The sequence below is a fragment of the Amborella trichopoda genome, chromosome 9 (assembly GCF_054954075.1).
Source record: "Amborella trichopoda isolate Santa Cruz 75 chromosome 9, AtrichopodaSantaCruz75HAP2 v2.0, whole genome shotgun sequence".
NCBI lineage: Eukaryota > Viridiplantae > Streptophyta > Magnoliopsida > Amborellales > Amborellaceae > Amborella > Amborella trichopoda.
In genome coordinates this window covers 22,146,588-22,166,309 of record NC_142344.1, presented here as the reverse complement: position 1 = coordinate 22,166,309, position 19,722 = coordinate 22,146,588, and the positions used below count along the sequence as shown (strand labels likewise).

At 34.9% G+C, this 19,722-nt stretch overlaps 1 protein-coding gene across 12 annotated transcripts; it reads right to left on the bottom strand.

The window, feature by feature from the left end:
- Positions 1-12,634: 12,634 nt before the first annotated feature.
- Positions 12,635-18,545, bottom strand: LOC18436454 (putative methyltransferase PMT17). 12 transcript variants are annotated; one of them, XM_088845813.1, is made up of 8 exons: positions 18,329-18,545; positions 17,941-18,109; positions 17,172-17,233; positions 16,340-17,046; positions 15,633-15,843; positions 14,762-15,059; positions 13,923-14,390; positions 12,635-13,102 (listed from the first exon to the last, which is right to left on the bottom strand). In XM_088845813.1, exons 4-8 carry the CDS (start codon positions 17,039-17,041, stop codon positions 12,877-12,879), a joined length of 1,905 nt encoding a protein of 634 aa, XP_088701939.1. In that variant the 5' UTR covers positions 17,042-17,046; positions 17,172-17,233; positions 17,941-18,109; positions 18,329-18,545; the 3' UTR covers positions 12,635-12,876. The 12 variants fall into 12 exon arrangements, with proteins under 12 accessions (XP_088701939.1, XP_088701941.1, XP_088701940.1 ...); XM_088845815.1 differs by having other exon boundaries at positions 18,019-18,109; XM_088845814.1 differs by having other exon boundaries at positions 17,941-18,077.
- Positions 18,546-19,722: the final 1,177 nt, after the last annotated feature.

Below are 19,722 nucleotides of genomic sequence, written 5' to 3'. Positions count from 1 at the left end.
CACATGCAACGCACGTGTACAACACTAGTAGAATATAATCTGACATCATTGGATATAGTTTTGTCCAAGGGAACAAATATAGAATATATCCATATGATTTTTTAATTTTTCATACTCCCCTTGTCAAAAAGATGCTATGCACCCAAGACAGCATATCATCCATTAACTCCCTTGGATGACAACCTACCTAGGAGCATCTGAAGAGGATACAACATCCTCAACTCGACAACCCCCAAAGGAGGAAATTTTGAACACTCTCTCTATGTGCATGGAAAAATAACAACCTAAGAATTGAATATATGTTATCGAATGTTTGGACGGTTGGATGAAGAGTGTTTTACAGCTTAAAATTCATATTAATATTTTAGATCAATTTCATGGTAATTCTAAAATAGATTCTAAAATTGGGATCGTATAAAATGAGACCACTTTGATACAAGGAGGTCACAATTACTCATAACCATCCATTGTGAAATGTGATAGCTTGGATTCGTAACAAAGTTAAAAAAAATTCCTTTTAAGCTTTGAGTTTGGTCAATACAATAAATGTAACCACCAAATTTCATATCCAACAGTCAAAATTAATTGTACCTACTAGTACCAAAGATAAATGGGCTTTATTTTTCCTCTAAAATTATGTGTAAAAAAAAAATAGATTCCAAAATTTTGCATCAGAAAAATCTTTAACTATTTTGTGCGAGCATAAGCATGCAATGTCGTCCCGTGCGTGCACGCTATAAGCGGTCATTATAATACCTTAGGATCTTTCTTTTGTCTCTCTTTAAGAAAGTAGACGCTTTTACTCCCACTAAAAAAGGACTCAAAACTCAATTCTTCTTTTTATGTCCACTTTTTATTTCCTCTCATTAAAGTAGGTAAGAAAAACCCTCTCATTGGATTTTCTATATCAGATAAAAATAAAGTAACCGAACATATTTACAAAACCTCCCTCTTGGGTTAACAATACCTCCATTTTCTATAACCATTGGTTATTTCTTAATGGAAAAAGTTTATATAAAGTGTCAACTTATAATGTAGAGGTAACATGCATCTAAAAAACCCATTAGAGAAGGTTGTTTCTATATTACAAAACCCTCAAATCAGTCATCTCGATCTCGAGATTCATAGACATGAAAAAAAAAGAGATTTTTCCTCTTAAAAATAGCTCTTCTTCTAACACATTATCTGGACCGTCCATTTTTAAGATTTTCAAATGTTTATAGATTTGCTTGATAGTCACTATTTCTGAAATTTTAAATTTCACAATTAAGAAAAAAAATAGATTTCATATCATTGTAAGGCTTTGCGGCACCAAAATTGCATTTTCGACGTACTTTTGAGGTACACCTTATTTCAATAGTATAAGGTGGACACCTTATACAAACGTCACCCTTTCTTAATTCTCAAGCAACTGGCTGATGCTATGGAACGTTAGATTCTTTTTCTTTTTCTCTTTTTTTTTTTTTAACTTCAACGAGCGAGATTTCAATGAGAGAATGAAAAGAGTTTACAACAAAGAAGAAAAGAAAAAGAAGAAATGGCACACTAGAAACATAAACACCCCAAAAACAAATAGGAAAGCTCAGGAACTAAATTAACCACCCGTTGCCTCCTTTGCAAGTTCATCAGCCTCAGCATCGTGTTCCCTGTGAACATGATTGAAGATTGTCTCCTGTCTTTGTAGGCCATATAAGATTTCATTCATAATACTGCTCCATACCCATGGAATGCAATCCAGGGGATTTGCACCAGTTTATAACTTTTGCAAAGTCTCCCTATATAATAAGCTTAGTAGAGCAATCTTCTAGCTTGATTACTCCATATTTTAGAGCCCCTAACTCTGCCTCATTAATACTACAATGGTGTAGTTTCATGGTTAAAGTTAAAAAAAAAGGAAAAAAAAGAGAAAAAACAATGGTGTAGTTGTCCTTGATATGTCTACACAGTACACCCATTCTCGCATAGCTCTTTATTTTTGTGGTTCTATTTCTTTTCTACTCTCATTTTATTCTCCCGACGACGTCTACCATTAAAGCTCAATAATTAAGGTGCACTTCAAAATCCATCGAAAAAGGTTGTTTTAATATTGGAAAACCATCTAATTGATCATCTCAACATCGAGATGTATGGATATGGAAAAAAAAGATTTTGTCTCAAAAATACTACATCTTGTAATACATTATCTAGACCATCCATTTTTAAGATTTTGTCGGCTGCCTGTTTGTAAGAACTAGGAAACATAATGGTTCAAGTGTACAAATTAAAAAAAGACGAACAAATGGTTTAAGAATTCGAGTAGGACGTCGTAATGGTAAAGAGGTAGGAGGAGGAGGTGATGTAGTTACAATACCTGGTTCTAGAGGTGGTGTTGGATGCATATTTAGGAACCTATTGCTTGTTGTTCTGACTGCTATAACTTGTCAAGAAATGAAGATAAAGTAGTAGGTGAATTGGAAGGCAAAGATAAACAAGAATTTTTGGAATAATATGGAATATTTTCTAAGAAAATCACATTTCACGATATTCGTAATTTCTTAGCTTCTCAATCATAGCAACGATATCCTTTTTTGGCCTCCCCATATCCAACAAACATATATTTGACAGACTTTGTATCTAGCTAAGATCTCTCAGATGGAAGCAGAAGAACAAAACATGTACATCCAAAAATTCGAAAAAAAGAGTAGTTAAGTGGATGCCCAAATAATTTTTCGAACTGGTGAAAATTATTCAATACAAGAGTAGGCAACCTATTGATTACTAGTTAAGAAAGCTTCTGCCCAAAAACATTTAGACATATTCGAATGAATAAGAAGTGCCCTAGCCGTCTCATGAATGTGTCTTTCGTTCTGTAATACCATTTTGTTGTGGCATATGAGGACAACTTCTTTGATGTAAAATTCTTCTTTGGCCAATAAATATTTGAATGCTTCTTGAAAGAAAGACCTATGTGATATTTTGCCATGGAATATAAATTTTTTTTTTAATGATAATAATCACCTCTTTTTATTTTGGCAAAAAGATCACTTACAAATGGTCTTATTAGAATCAATAAATATTTCAAAATAAAATTGCACAACAATAAAATAAAACTCAACCACTTGATGCCATTTATTCAACCTAATACTATGCTTGAGAATATAAAAATAAAAGAGAGCAAGTCAGTAAAAGAGAAGATGCTGGAGATTACCTAAACCGAGTTTATTACACCCCACACCGAGTCACCACATCCAATGGCACGGGATCAGCGGTCTAACTTCAATCTCGAACTGAAAAAGTTAATTTTGGCCAAACTATGTAACCACCTTTAAATCTCTACAAAACCCTAACCCCAAAATTAACTAAAGCTTTAACCTTGATTTCCCAAACCCTTAGTATCTTTAGGTCAAGAGAGAGACAGAGTAGTAGACCTAGGGTTGGGGTGTGCCCCTATGAAACTTTTAGAGAGAGAAAATCTGAGAGGAGAGAGAGGGCGTGGCCCCTAGGGAGGACAAAGAGAGAGAGTTTATGGGAGAGAGCGTGGAGCGTAGAGATGAAGGGAGAGCACCCCTATTTATAGTGAAAATTAGGTCTAAGGTTTCTTTAGGGTTTCCCATAGTTTACCGCTTTCTTGAGATAGAATATGGACCGTTGATCAAGGTGACTTGTAGAGTGAGAGATCTGAGTAGATGGGCTATCAACATTATAGAATATGCATGAATCATTATCCTCCTTTTCTTTAACCATTTCCCCATAAATATATTTAAATAAAATAAATATCATGCATTCTATAAAATTGCATAATCCATCTCACATATTCCTTAAGGATATGTCAAATATTATCAAGTTAATATATACTACAATATTTAAACAAGATAAGGTCAATGTTTATATACTCAAATTGACTATATCCCTTAAAGATTTGACCACATGCTACAAATCAAAGTTACGAAAACTTAAATGACTTGAACACATAGCAATCAAGAAAGAATCCAAAGGGATGGGGCGTGCCACCCCTATGTGGAACATGTGGGCCCCCACCCACATGCCACATTGTAGACCCATGTGCTCTATTGGACCCCATAGAGTTTTATAAACTTTTTTTTAAAAATTAAATAAAATAATTTAATATATATTTGATTTTTATAACTTTGTAAAATCAATAACTGTATTTTTATAAGTAAAAAACTCATAAATAAAATATTGAGAGATTTCTAAAAATTCAAATAATAAAGCTAAAATCATTTCAATAATAAAATGAACACAATTAAATTGATATGATGGGAAAATAATCCATATGGTTTTAGAAATTCAATCCGTAATTAAGGGGTACTTCATTTTTAACTGTGGACTACAGACCACACTTGCTTTATCGGATCGACCCAGTATTTCCCATGACCCACAGTTGAAGTAGGGGCTCATTAGCAGGTCACCAAAGTCTGCCCGATGAGTTAAGGGGTCGCAATCGCAGTCTGTAGATTACAGGTCCTCCCCTAGAGACAAGTCAAGGTCACCACGACCTGATGCGACCACAGCTTTATGATGCATAGGGGTATCTCTCGCTCAGGCATGCGCTTCACCCAAAAGGTAGATAATTAGCTTTTCAGAACGATCTATCGATATGCATGCCATGTGATGGAACATGAAAGAGGTTTTAGCCCCCGTCTCTGCAGGCATACCATCACACACAAGGGTCACACAGTCCCTCGGCTCACTCATCCAAGCATGAGCTCCGACCTCATCAAAGGCTAATCCAAAACCCTTCTCGGTTTATTCTTTATGCCCAAGTACCTTGGGTTTTCCAACCGACTAGCCTAATCGTCAAGCACAGTCTGGTATCAGCAAACATCATTTCTTAGTATGGTCCTCGAGGGACCATACTCCCACTGAGTTTATGTTCCACTATAATAAATGTTTTTCATTATACACTCTTAAGGCCTTTAAAGGCCACATAAACCCAACACTTCTGGCATATATTCTCCCCCTAAGTCTGTATGTAAAATTTTGACCTTTTTGTTAAATTGAGTGACCACCATTGCATGAAATTCCTTGAAGATATGTAGGACTTCAGGCTTTCGATGCAAAAAGTATATTCAAGAGTATCTAGACCAATCATCAATGAAGGAGATAAAATAATATTTTTCAGTTAATGAACCAATGGGCGGTGCCCCATACATCACTATGAATTAAATCAAAAGAACAATTGGCCCTAGTCATATTAGGACTAAATGGTAAATTCGCAGCTTTGGCAAGAATACAACCCTACATGATTTATCTACTACAGACTTAGAATCAATTTTATTCAATAAGGCTCTTGGAGAAAACAATGAAGTCAAATTCAAAGTATGAGGATGACTTAAACGATAGTGCCAGAGCCTCCAAAGTTCATTTGCAGAATTTATTTTACAGATGGAAGGAGCAAAAAAACATTGAGGAGATGCTTAATGACTTCCAAAGTCCGAGATAAAGAGTTCTCCTTTCTTATGGTTTATCCCAATAACCTTTCGGTCCGTAAGTCCTGTATCAAACATCCAGAAGTAAAAAATGAGACACTATAATTTCGTTGGACAAGTTGACCAACAAAAATTAAATTTGTTGATAGACTAGGCACATAGAAAACATTAGAAAGAGATAACGGTGGAGAGTTAGAAGGTATAATGAGCAATGAACCAACTTTTGCTACATGGAGGGATTGGCCATTTGCAATTTGAATACTTTGAGTGCCTTTATATGGAGTAACTTGTTTTAGGAATGTCAAGTTACCCTTCATATGATTGGAAGCACCAAAATCTAACATCCAAGAAGTTCGAAGATCAGCCTTACCAAAATCGAAAACATGGAGTGCTTGTGTGACTTGTTGAAGAAATTCTGGTGCGAGCGGAGGCGACTAACTTTGAAAGGGAACTTATGTTGGTGTAGGTACAGTAGAAGGCAGAGTGAGAGTGTTTGAAACTGTTTCTGAAGTGGTTGTAATAGGCTCTAGGAGGTGTTTTGAGGTCATTTTCTGCACTCAGTAATTAGATGTTCAGTCTCCTTGCAGTAGTTGTAAATATTCTTCTTCTTGCAATTATTAGGTAAATGACCCATCTCCCAACAGTTTTAACACTGAACTTTGCTCATATCCCGACATTTTCCTTTACTTGTATTAGCTAAAATAGCATAATCTTTGGAAGGATCGCCATGGACTGAAAGCGACTTCAATATCATGATTGCCTTTTCGATTGAGAACTGCAGGTCGCAAACGCTCAAACTTAGATTGTAGGTTCATTAAAAATTATCGAGAGCGCGATCGTTGCCTAAATTTGTGTACTATATCCATAGCTCCTACAGGAATATCGATATTAATTATATCCATTTCATTCCAAATTAACATCATTGCAGAATATTTTTTGATCTTTGATTCAAATAGTATAATTCTTGCTCAAGTTGATACATCCTTGTATCGTTGGATTGTTAATATGCACGCTTAAGATATTCCCACATAGCCTTTGTTGTGGGCAGGGCTAAAATTGACAGCATTGGAGTTCTCAATAGACACCATGATCCATATCTTCACTTTTACATTATTTGCTGTTCATTTAGAATCAACAAGTACATCGGTCGGTCCAACAATAAAACCGTCAATGTAGCCCCATAATTCTCGACCTTCTAAAACTTTCTATAGATAAGAAGCTCACAAAAAATAATTTTACCCATTCAGTTTAATAGCCAGAACCCATGTGTGCCCTGAAAAACTTCCTTAAGAGAGAAAATGGACAAGTAAACCAGACTTATCAAAGAGAATAAAACCCACAACAAGCGGATAAGCATGACGAGAGAAAAAGCCAATCCACCAAAAAAGACCCCTAGCAAACTAAGGGACCTGTGGCAAGCAAAAGATATCCGCATAAGAAAAGAGCATCCATCTGTTTTTTAAATTAAAAAAAAAAAATCATAAAACGCACTATATTTCCTGATGCAATCAATTGCAATGGGTTTTTCAAAAGGTGCATGTATAGCCAATCAAAGAGCACCTTTTTCAAATACAAGAGACAAATTACTTGCCACTGAGCACAAATTCGTAAAGCAGGAAAGAGACAAATTACTTGCCACTAAGAGAGAGAGAGAGAGTCACAGGATAAAAAACAAAACTCCCGATTGCGTTACGTTGATAACTTACCACAACGGAAAACAGCTTAACCCACGAGAGAGGAGAGAGGCTAATCAGACCGACGAGGCAAAGAACCTTAATTTTGTCAAGTCCACCAGGCTCTCATACCATGTTATATCATAAATTAAATCATAAAAAATATATGTTATATTGTTCGTTTGGGAGGAAATCCTATATATTTATATAATAGTTGAAAAGCTTATGTACGCGTTATTGCCTACAACAACAGAGGGATTTAATACAATTACAACGAAGAGATTTGTTACCCTACACCAAATAGAGAATCTTATCTTAACCAGTTCGAATTATCTTATCATTTTCAATCTGCATAAGACTTTAGATATCTTATCATCATATTTTTTTAAATTTCCTCTTGAAACGATCGGTTCTATCAGAAAATTTAGGAATCCCTCTAAAAACCAGCCAATTTTCTTTCAAAAAAAAAAAAAAAAAAAAAAGCCAATTTTTTTCAAAGGAAAAATTTAAAATCTAAAAGTCAGGAAGTCATAATTACTTGTAACCATCTTATGTGAAATCTAAAAGTGTTGTCATAAAATTCGAAGAATATTCTTTCAAACTTGTAACCATCTTATGTGAAATCTAAAAGTGCTGTCATAAAGTTCGAAGAATATTCTTTCAAACGTTGAACTTAATCAACATTCATATTCAATTGTCAATATTAATTTGAACATCTTATATTGGTATACTTTCTTTTTTTATTAGAGACTTTGAAATTCTTGCCTTTTTTTTCTTTCTTTTTTTTTTTTTTTTTTTTTCAAATAAGGTTTGGATGGCACCCCAATTAATGATTGGAGGTCTGTATGATTGGAGGTCACAGACCCCGGATGTGCTTTGGGGCTGATGGGTTCACCTCATTATAGTGCCTTTTTTTGTGCACTTTCGAAGTGCGTATTTACATGCGGCTGGAAACTACGAGCTACATAAGAAACAACCAACCCTAAGCATGAATGTTAATTTTTATCATAATTTTCTTTTGACAATATCCAAAATTTTATTAATGAAAGAAGGTTACATAAGAGAAATTACATATTCCGATATAGCAATTGAAAATAAAGCCGCACCCCTCTTAGCAAGGGAGTCTACTATATCATCAGCCTCTCTACAGAGATGATGAAAAGAAACTGTCAAGGATCCCATGAAATCCAAAATTTGAAGTTAGATTGATCTCAAATGCCAAGGCACACATTGCTCCTTACCATTTGATTACATTCAAATAATCCCCCTCCACGTAACAAAGGTTCGCAAGTATATCTTAATCTTGATACTAGGCCAATCACCAATGGCTTTCTCTCTCGTATCTGCTTAGCCTAAACTACAAATCTTTAGTACCTTCTCTCTTTAGGAGTTGTATTTAAGGGAAAAGTTTATATAGCGCCGAGGTTCTAAACAATTAAATTTGAGCTTACTTAAAAACTTTCACTAGAAGAGGTTGTTTTGATGCCCAAATACCCTCAAATTGATCATCTTGACATCAAGATGCACAGGCATCAGAAGAAAAAAAAATGTTTTTTAAGTTTTGGAAGTAATGTGTTTTATAATACATTTTTGGACCGTCAATTTTCAAGATTTTCAATTTTTCATAGATCTATTGATCTCAGTGTTCGCAAAACTGGCCAGCTAGAACCGGAACCGGCCGGTTAGATCGATGGCTTGGCGATTACGGTTAGGGCCGGTTTTGCGGTACACATGGTAAGACGGAACACTCTAAAAAAAAAATCGGGACCAAAATCGGCCGGTTCAATGTCGAACCGGCGATTTTTCTTCAAAACCGGCCGGTTTTCCTAACCGGTCCGGTTTACTGTTGTTTTCGTGCGTTATAATGCATAAAATAACGGTCGTTATTTGACACAGGCCCGTTATTTTCATAGATCAAGATTTTGCAGCTTTTTTTTTCTTCCATTTTTGTAGTTTTTCTTGTTTTTTCAATCAAATATTGATGTTATACACCATAAATTTTCTATAGATTATATATTATTGAATCAAAAGTCGAAAAACAAAGAGTTTTTATATATTTTTATAAAAATGGAGGGCTTTGATTGATTGTTGAAGGATTCAATATTTACATAATTTCAAATTTTCCAAAACGATGAATATTTGAGGTTTTTTTGGGCCCAAAGTACTGCTGCTCGAAGAACTGTTTTTATCCAAACAAATTGATTTCCGATCGATCAATTTATCGATTTTTATCGAATTAATCTCTGAAGTTTGATCATAAAGTCCTCATCTATCAAATGAACTAGTTATTTTGATTTACAATTGATTAAATTTTTTTATATCGATTTTTTTTTGCTGCGTTTTTTCTAAAAATTTTCGTGAAGTAAAAAATTCGCAATTTTTTGAATAAAGATCTCAATAGTGAATAAGTTTTCATGAAATTTGGAGCATTGAATCTTAATTGAAGTATCTATCATATTCCCATATCAATTTGTTCAAAAAATGAAAGATTTGAGGTTGATTTCGACTATAAAGGTTTTATATTATTTGGCTCGATTTTAGGGTTCTTAAAACACTTGTTTTTATAAAAATATGAAATTTGCGATGAATATGAGAAAAAAAGAATTTATTCTTTTTTCTAAATTTATATATTTTTGGTGACCTTGTTAAATTGTTTTTAATGTTATATTTTTTTTTACAAAAATATGTTTATTTGTGATGAATATGAGGAAAAAATTTGTTTCTTTTTAATGTTATACATTTTTGGTGAGCCTGTTGGATTGTTTTTAATGTTTTATATATTTTTTTATAAAAATATTATTTTGTGATGAAAAAATTTATTTCTTTTTAAGGTTATTTTTGGTGTATGTTACTGATGTTAGTGCTATCAACTTCTTGTTTAGTTGTGACATTTTCTTCTAATTTGTTTTTTTATTTGTTACAAGCTATCTATCATTTGTTGCAACTTCATACTCCTTAAATATGTTTATTAGCCTCTATGAAGAAAAGAGGTAGAAAGTAAAAAGTGTTTTACCCATCTCTCATGTTTCCGCATATTGAAATGGATAAAAACTTTACCTGCTATTTTTTTTTTTTAAAAAAAATATGCATCTTAATTCTACATTTTAAAGTTGGCATCTTATATATATATATATATATATATATTTTCATGTTAAAACCTAACTCAAAAGGTTACTTAGTAAATGAGGTTTCGCCATTTCAAAATCGATTTGGTCATTTCAAAATCGATTTGGCTATTTGAAAATCGATTTGGCCATATTTTTTTTAAATATGTGATTTGGCTATTTGAAGCAGCACTTAACACCTTGACCCACACCCAGCACTTGATAACCATTTGATAACCAAGTTACTAAGTAAATGAGGTGCTCTCTCTTACTACCTTAACTCACAACCCTTCAAAAAGCTGGGAACCTCATACTACAAAAAAATACGCTCTCAAACCCAATTCTAAACCGTATTAAATGGGTTTTCAACATTAAAACAACATTTTTCAACATCAACATTAAAATAATATAGAAGCATATATTGTTGCATCATCCATTGTTAGTTGGACTTTGTAACTTCACCCATTGAATTTATGTGAAATTATAAATTGTCTTGCATATTTTCATAATATTTAAATATTAAATTATATAAAAAGTTGTATCAAAATTTTTTATAAGATATATGTATGTAATATGATGGAGTATACTTAATCTAAGTTTTTCTTTTTGTTTTTAATTTGTTTTGGGGATTTTGACCTTTTTTTAAAAAAAAAAATCTACTTGAACGGTTAATCGCTCCGATTAGTCCGGTTCCGGTTCGAACCGCTCCCAGCCTCATGACCAGTTAACCGTTCTGGTTTGATTTTGCGAACATTGATTGATCTACACTATTTTTAAAGCTTTAAACTTTATAAATAAAGATGAAAATATATTTTAAGGCTATCACAAAGATTTCCAGTATTTAAACCACATTTCTCAACACTAGACTCTAATTTGATCGTTTAGAGCCTCGGCTCTTTACAAAGAGCACCCATAAATAAATGGGTAAGCTTTCTATGCCTCCCCTACAACATAAAATTTATATACTTCTCCTTATCCAACAATCCATTTTGAATGGAGGGTTAAAATTGCCCCAATCATAATGTCACATCTTTATACTACTTTTTTTTTCATGGTTTTTATATAAACTATTTTGATACCAAATCTTTTACGTTCCAATGCTCTATTAAACTCGCACCAGTGAAAATTATAAAATAAATATTTTCAATAACATAAAATGACCAAAATACTCCTAAAAGTTTTAAGGAGTATTTTGATCATTATATTTTATCGAAAAATTATTTTGTATCAAATTTAATATTCATATAATTTGTATAAAAAAAATTAAAAATAAAATAATTTGAGACATCAAATCAAATATCAAACGGTGAGAAACTCTTCTATGCTTTCGGGGAAGTATAGAAACCTTTCCTTAAATAAATTGGCGGTGGAAAATGCGTTGATGGTCACTAATTTCTTCCGATAAAAGGTCCAGAAATTAAAAATTCTGGAATGCATGGAAAGGAGGTTTTCTAAGTCGAAAAGTAGTTGAAATTTGAGAGGTCACCGCCCTCTTTTTTGACCAAAACCACGTGAAATGGGCCAAATCCGAATTTCAAACCACTCGTGCACCGTTCACACGTGCGAGAAGATCGTCATGAGGTCAAGCGACAATCCTACTGGAGAAAGGGCCTGAAAGATCATGGAAATTACAAAAACAGCCCCCTTTAAGTCACTTAATTGGGATATCTTAACTCAAATCGGGATTCAGTATTCAAACTTTCGAATCTAGAATTTGGAGCTTTTAAATTAGTGCAAACCTCATGTTTTTAAAAGAATTGAAATGAACCATCCCAAAAAAAAAGGTTATAAATTAGATCCTTTTTAAGGCTCAAAATTTGAATTCTTTTTAGATTTATGATCGATGTGCTTGTGACACAAAACAAACGACTTTAAGACTCGAAATCAATTTCTTGTTGGATTCATAATCTTGGCGGTTGCCACTAAATAGTCCATTTTAAGGCTTAAAATCCATTTCTTTTTAGATTCATGATCATAATGGCCGCTAGCTAAGATGATATATTTGTAAAGTTTCAGTTACCATATCCATCTTCAAAATAGGGTTTCAGTTATCCCATCCATCTCAAGAAATCGTATTTTGAAGAGTGGACACATGCAATCGAGGGCGTACCTCAACCTATCGATTAGAGTAAGTCACCCAAAGATTTGCTCATTTATTTCTAATCGGATTGGGTTTCAAAAAGTTTTACGCGATTTTGAATCAGGTCAGTAATATCTTAAGCTGCGAATAACATCAGGAGAGGAGCACCTCAATTTCAAACAAGAAACAAAAGAGGGAGAGAGCTCAATGGCTTCCAATTCAACATGATTGCTTATGACTTACTAACATTCTAACAAATAGAAGAAATGACAGGACTCCTTCTCATTAGCCGATCATGCAAAGTAGATATGATATAATCCAAAATTCCAAAGATAAAAGTATACAAAATAGTCAAAAATGATTTCTCACATTTGAATCAGTAACCCACAGATCAAAATCCACGTCTTATTTACAGGGTTCCAAAAGAATCATATCATTGAGAGAGAGAGAGAGAGAGAGAGGTGGATTCAAAACAAGACCTAAAACTGACCCATTATGCCAGAAACCCTGTAAAGCCCCTTGCAAAATCAAAAGAAAGCCCATGAAAGAGCTTAACAAAACTCAGACAACATAGGCAATGCAAATACCTGCTAATTTTGTGCAGCTTCTTCACCAGTCCAATAGGTTTTCACAGCAAGAAGTATTTTCTCAGGGTTGAAAGGCCCACTCTCATGGTCCATGATCTGGCTCTTCCATCTCATTCCCTCTGTTATCCCCTGAATCTTCACAAGAACTTCCACTGTATCCCTAAATATAACGGTACCCTCTGGCCTAAGAATCCTATCCATCTCCAAAAGAATGTTTGAAATGTCACACCTGCATATTTGAGAGAGAAAAAATAAACACTCCAAAGAATACTTCCAGGTAAATATAGCATTTCTCTGGATAGAATCTTCTATGGCTTAATCAATGTCACTCTATGCCATGGTTTAGAACAAAAATCATGACCTCAACTAAGGACCAGTAATCTTATTGTAATATTGCAATCGTGATAATGAACAGTTTTAAAAATGAATAACATATGGTAATTAGAATGTTTTACAAGTGATTTCAACCAAGAACCACTACAGCACTAGCAGTGCAAATAATGTTGTTTTGAAGCACACTGTGCTACACTTCTGCAGCTTAAAATTTCCTGGTGTGATTTTAGCCAGAAACCATCGACCTTTCTGATGTGAATTCTGTTTTCTAAAATCTAACTTCCCAATGCGAACTTCGTTCTTAAAGTTTCCTTATTTCTCCATATTATTGGTGCCAAAATTTGGTAAACTCTCTGACCATGAAAACATCCAGTGCAATTGTGCTAAAAACAGTTGATTTTCCAAAATAAACTCCATTATACATTTTCCGTTGTCATTGGTTTTTTTACTCATTTGAACATTTTTTTTTTAATAAGAATCACCATATAAAGGTTGACCATAGTTTTTCAACCATTTAACCAATTTTCACTGTTTCCTAGAAGATATCACTAGTACAAATTTTCCCTTGGTATTTCATTCATTTGAACAATTTTCACTCTTTGTAACAAGGAATCACTATATCAAGTTTTCTCCTGCAATTATATGTGAAGCATAATAATGGCAGTGAAATTCATGAATATAAACGAAAACAAAGAGAGAGAGGAGAGAGAATTTACCTGTCCTGATAGATACTGAAAACCCCCACGGCATGGATCATATCATAAGTTCTTGGATAAGTAGAGAAGGCCTCACACCAGTCCTGATAAGTTCCAATGAATCCACGTTCATATATCATGCCAAGAGTGTCAAGTTCAGAATTCGCAGGCACCACATTCATAACCCAGACAGGGTCTTCAGCCATAGCAGCTGCAAAGCCACCTAAATTAGCATTCATGTCCATTATGTTTCTGTAACGCCCATGTGCTAGAGTCTCGATAATTCTCTTGTAATGGCGCACTCGCTTCTTCCATAGATCATTATCCACTTGAAATTTCTCAGCTGTGATTCCAGGGATTGAGCCACTAGTTATTCTTGGAGGAACTGCCATGGCTCTTTCAGGCCATTTGTCCAGGGATCCACCAGCCACCTCGCTGGAATCGCTGACTTCTGGGAGTGGGGTTATGCATGTCTCCATCTTCTTGTACCTTTGGATGGAGAGAGAGAGAGAGAGAGAGAGACAGAGAGAGAGAGAGAGAGAGAGAGAGAGAGAGATCAGTAAATTTTGAGTTTCAAAACATCATCGAAGAGATTCTACATGAAATAGATATCAGTCATCTGTTCATCTCAACAGTCAGTTGTTGACATCAGATGGTTGAAGAAGCATTTAGCATAATTTCATATGCTAGATAACATTTAATTGTTCCTGCCTTTCCTAAATACTGTTTTATTCTTGATTGTTTTTTGCTTCAATCCCTCTCATGCAAACAAACAAATTCTCGCCAACAAATTGAGAAAAAGTAAAACCTCTTTCAATTATGAAATACAAAGATAATAAGATGCAGTTTGCTCAGTTTACCAGGCGGTGTCTGGGTTATCTCCTTTGCAGATATGGGGAGTTTTGTATAGCTTTCGGTTGTTCTGACATTCAATATGATTGATGGGTTTTTGCCAAACAGCTAGATCATCTTTCTCTATAAGTTTTTTCCAACAAACGCGCCTCGCTACATCCTCAATAGCATCCTGCTCTTGGTTTAGGTCTTTTTGGGTCCTCTCCCAACCTTTCCAGTATTTCTTCCATCGAATAGGAGGGCCCGAGAGGATCCAGTAGCCACCTGGCCTTAGAACTCTGTCCACTTCAATGAGAAATAGACCATCTGGAGAGAGAGAGAGAGAGAGAGAGAGAGAGCGAGAGAGAGAGAGAGAGAGAGAGATTGACATTCAGGATCCCCGGAAATATCTCCATGGTTGAGCAGAAAATAGGCAGACATTAAAAGACTAAAAAAAATATTAACCCAATAAGAACTCTCTATTAAATACATAATATGATTCTGTTCATGCAACAGATTTAACGGAATTTCTCAGTTGATTTTAACCTAAGAATGCAATTAATCACTGCATACTGAACAGAAACACATTCAAGATACTGAATCTAAGCATGGTATGAGATCTCTATCAAATGGCAATAACATTAAATTTGACATAATACTGGATCTAATTTCCAATTTCAAGAAAGGAGAAGATATAGATCTTTAACAAAAGAGTGAACTCCCTATAAATCTCTATTTTCAGGTCAAATATGATGAACAAAAAGAAAATTTTCTGTAAATAACAGTTAAATCTAGAGATGCATAGGTGGGTCAGATGATTCTTCTGTTACAAAGAAACATAGATAATTAGAAGTATTGCACAATCGATAAAAGGTGAAAAATAATTATGGCTCAACTCACCAAAATCATACCAAGGGATCAAGCAGCGGGAACAATGAGCCATATCAAAAGACCGGGCAGGGTAAGGCATTCTCTCTGATGCCAAAACTCCAATCATGGCAGGGACTCCACGCTCCAAAGCAAATTGGACTTGTGCTTCATGTGTGTCTCTAGGAGCAAATGACATAGCCAATATATTCCTGCTAAGCAGATAAGCACCCCAACTAGCAACCTGCATCAACCAGATAATGAGCCCATAACCTCAGATGTCTAAAAACACCTCTCTCTCTCTCTCTCTCTCTCTCTCTCTCACACACACACACACACACACACACACACAACACACAGGTCTGTAAGCTGGGATAAAACACTAGTGAGACCAATTCTCTGTACTTCACTTCCGCTGCAGTTATCTTTAAATATAAGTGTAATCATTCTTTTAAGTTTCTAGTTGCAGTAGTTTCATAGTTCATAGATTTTATGCAATGCTGTGCATGAGAGCTCAGTTGCAAATAAAATCAGTAAGATCTTGAGTTAAAAACAAAAATCTGCAATAGCAGCAAAGAACAGTGAATTCAGTAAACTAACACCAAACAAGCTGATAGAGAGTGTTGTAGTCGTTTCCCTTTTTCTCTTTTTTGGGGATGTAAGCTGGGAGCAAGCACAGCCTTGTGTGTGTGTCTTTTAGTGAGAGAGGAGAGAGAGAGAGAGAGAGATAAGATACTTACCCCACATCCTGTATCAAGTGCAGTTCTGATTTTTCCACTTGTTAATGGAATGAGCTCGTTTATGTCATCGATATAAGCATCAGCACCTCTGGGGAACATGGTGCCACCACCAGGGAACCTGAACTTCTCTCCTTCTACCTGGATCCAGTTCTGGACTGCCTTTTCGATCGTGAGTTCTTTGTGAGGGACATTAGCATACCAAGCCCAATCCCTGCTTCGGGGCCATGGAAATGGATTCTTATAACCAGGAGGAGCAGGGATAAGGCATCTAAGAAGCTCATCCTTAGCAGGACAATGTCTCTCTCTGTATATAAGCATTTTCTTCTCAAATTTTCTTGCTCTTTTTGGGTCTTGGCATGGCGTATACTCACTGAATTTCATCTCACAAGCTGGAAATTTTTGAAACCCAGCTGAGGTGTCATTGGATGAGACTTGATGGTGGGACTCAAAATCAAGGGATGATGATGGAGATGATGATGAAGTTCGTAATGATGACGATTGATAGGTGGTTGAAGAGATGCCATCACATCCCTCTTTGTTAGAGATAGAGGAGCGATCGGAAGCGGAAGGGGTTGTGTTTTGCCATGCCCCCAGTATGTAGAATATGATACAGAGACCACTAACTCCCAAGACCCAAGTTAGGCGCTTCCTTCGATTCTCTAATTGATAGGGTTTTGGGGATCCACTGTACTCTTTCGCCATTAGGCCTGTGAGAGTTGCACAGACAGAAGTTAGAGAGAGGAAAAGAAGGTAAGAAACAGATGGTTTTTCTTCACTCACAAAAGAAAGAGAGGTAAATGTGCTCTCAGATTTCTGAGAACATCAGGCGCACCTCATGATCAACACAAACCAGAATTAAAGCTCATAGGACAGATGGAAACCAATATAAAAGTCCTACAAAGAAAGGAAAGAGATAAAATGAAAAGCAAAGTAAAAGAGGTTTTCAAGTTAGTAGTGAATACCAAGCATAGACTTTATCAATGGATTGTGAGTCGAAGTGCAGAAAACTGACAGGTAACAGCAATGAGGCAGTAAAAATTAGATCTTTGTTACATGAGAACAATACAGATGGGACTTCAATAACAGAGGGCCATCTACATAGAAAGAAGGGAACCTCATGCTTTAAAAACGGATTGTGTAGACCAAGAAGAGCTTCATTAATGGAGTTTAAAGAGCATCAGATAAAAATCTGACAAGAAAAAAACAAGAAAGAAAATAACAGTATGAGAAAACGGGTGCAAATCCACAGTAAAAGTCAGGCAGAAGAACACAATGAGCTTTAAGAAGCAGGCACAAGAAACGTATCTGACCAAAGGAAGCAAACAGAGCAACTAAAGGGATAAGTTCTGTCAAAATCAAGAGAAAAGCCAGCAGTCGCTATTACTGGCTCTAGATAGCGAACACATGAAAGAGAAAAACAATAAAGAAAACAAAGGGCAAAAGAAAAAGGGATCTCAATACCATGGATTCCATTAATGGTTGTTAACCATTAAGACATATCTTAAGAACGCAAAATCATTAAACACACCAGAGAGAGAGAGAGTTCTATTAAGAAAGTGGCCAAAACTCCATTAACAAATCTCAAGCTACGATCTACTTACTTCAAAGAATCCAACTTGAAGAATCTGCTCAAGCTCAAACAAAAGTCAATGGAACTTGAAGAATCTGATGAAGCTCACCAGCAAAGAGATCCGAAACACAAAATCACCAAACCCAAAACCAGAAAGAAGCCAACCCCCTGTACCAAAGCCATGCACTGGTCCCAAGTCCCTCATAACAGTCCAAAACCCATCATCACATTTCAAAACCAGTACACAAAATACCCCAAAACAATAAAGAAGGAAAAAAAATCAACACCCACAACCAGTAAAAACACAACCCAAAAACAATAACTGAAAGATTTTTTTAAAAAAACCCACAACCTGTAAAAACCAATACAGTCCAAACAAATGCAATAAAAAATTTAAAAAGCAGAGAAACAAGGCATACCTCAGCTTTATCTAGTGTAGGAACCAACTGCAATAAATATCTCTCTCTAAACTTGAGGAGTTTTTCTTTCTTTTCTTTTAAAAGGAAAATCTTTGTTAATGTTATCATGAGCAAACCCAAAAGCTCTGGCAATACACAGGGACCTCTGCATCCTAGACAAAAAAAGTCACCGCCATGACAAAAACCAAGCCAAAGATTTGTCTTTTCATTTGTAATTTCTCTCTCTAAAACACGGGTTCGGATCTTGATACAAGAACAGATGCTAAGAATAGGATGTCAAAGGAGAAACAGAAGGCATAAGTGTAGGTAATGAGAGGAGAGAGACCAAGCTTAAAAAACTCAATAAAAATTTAAAAATTGAATGAATGCTACTTTATATAAAAGGAAGGGGTTTCCACAAGGTTGCAACCTCAAACAATCCATTTGAGGCGCACTTTCAAATTTTATAGTACCATATAATTTTAATGTAAAATATTTTTACGATGATCTCAAAAATCTATTTTTAAATCTAATATAAAATTTTAAACTTCAAAAATAATTAAAATCATGTAGATCTATAAACATATAAAAATCTTAAAAATAAACGATTTAGATAATGTGTTATAAAATACACTATTTTTTAGGCTTCAAATTATTTTTTTCTTTCATAATCATATATATATATATATAGATGTCGAGATTATCAATTAGAATATTTTTCAACATTTAAACAACATTTATCAATAGATTTTGTAACTTCATATAAACTTCTCCATTTTAAAGTTGCAAATTTATATAAACTTTTCCTGTGTATAAAAATACCAATGGTATGAAAATACAAGGGAAAGAAATTTCTTTCCTTTTAAATAGTTTGTTTTATTTTGATAAGTTAATATTAGGAGAGGGAGAAAGTCCCCATGAAAGTGTTTCCAGCAAGAGAGAGAGATATTCAACTTTTTAGAGTGAGAAAGTGGGGAGAGAGAGAGATTTCACTTTTTACAGAGGAAGAGAAGAGAGAGATTTTACTTTTTTTAAGAGAAAAAGAGGAGAGAGATAGAAAGATTCCAATTTCAAGAGAGAAAGAGGAGAGAGAAAAAGAGAAGAGGAGAGAGAGATTCCCTGAAAACATGGAATAGGATATGGACATTGCAATGGGCAAGGTTGATATGATAATGAGGAATAAAATATGTTTCGAGTTCAGGGGACAGATCCGAATAACCCTTGCCTTGTTCAGAAATATGCAGATCGGATACCTGATGTAGCCATAAAAATACCCTATTACTTTTAGGAAATAGCATGTATACCCTTCGCGCATTAAAAACGGATACGGGGCATTTGAATCTATATATATGGGTTGCCATTTTCTCGCTTCAGTTGTCATTTTTGCGGCTGCGGCTTTATGATATGTCACTTGA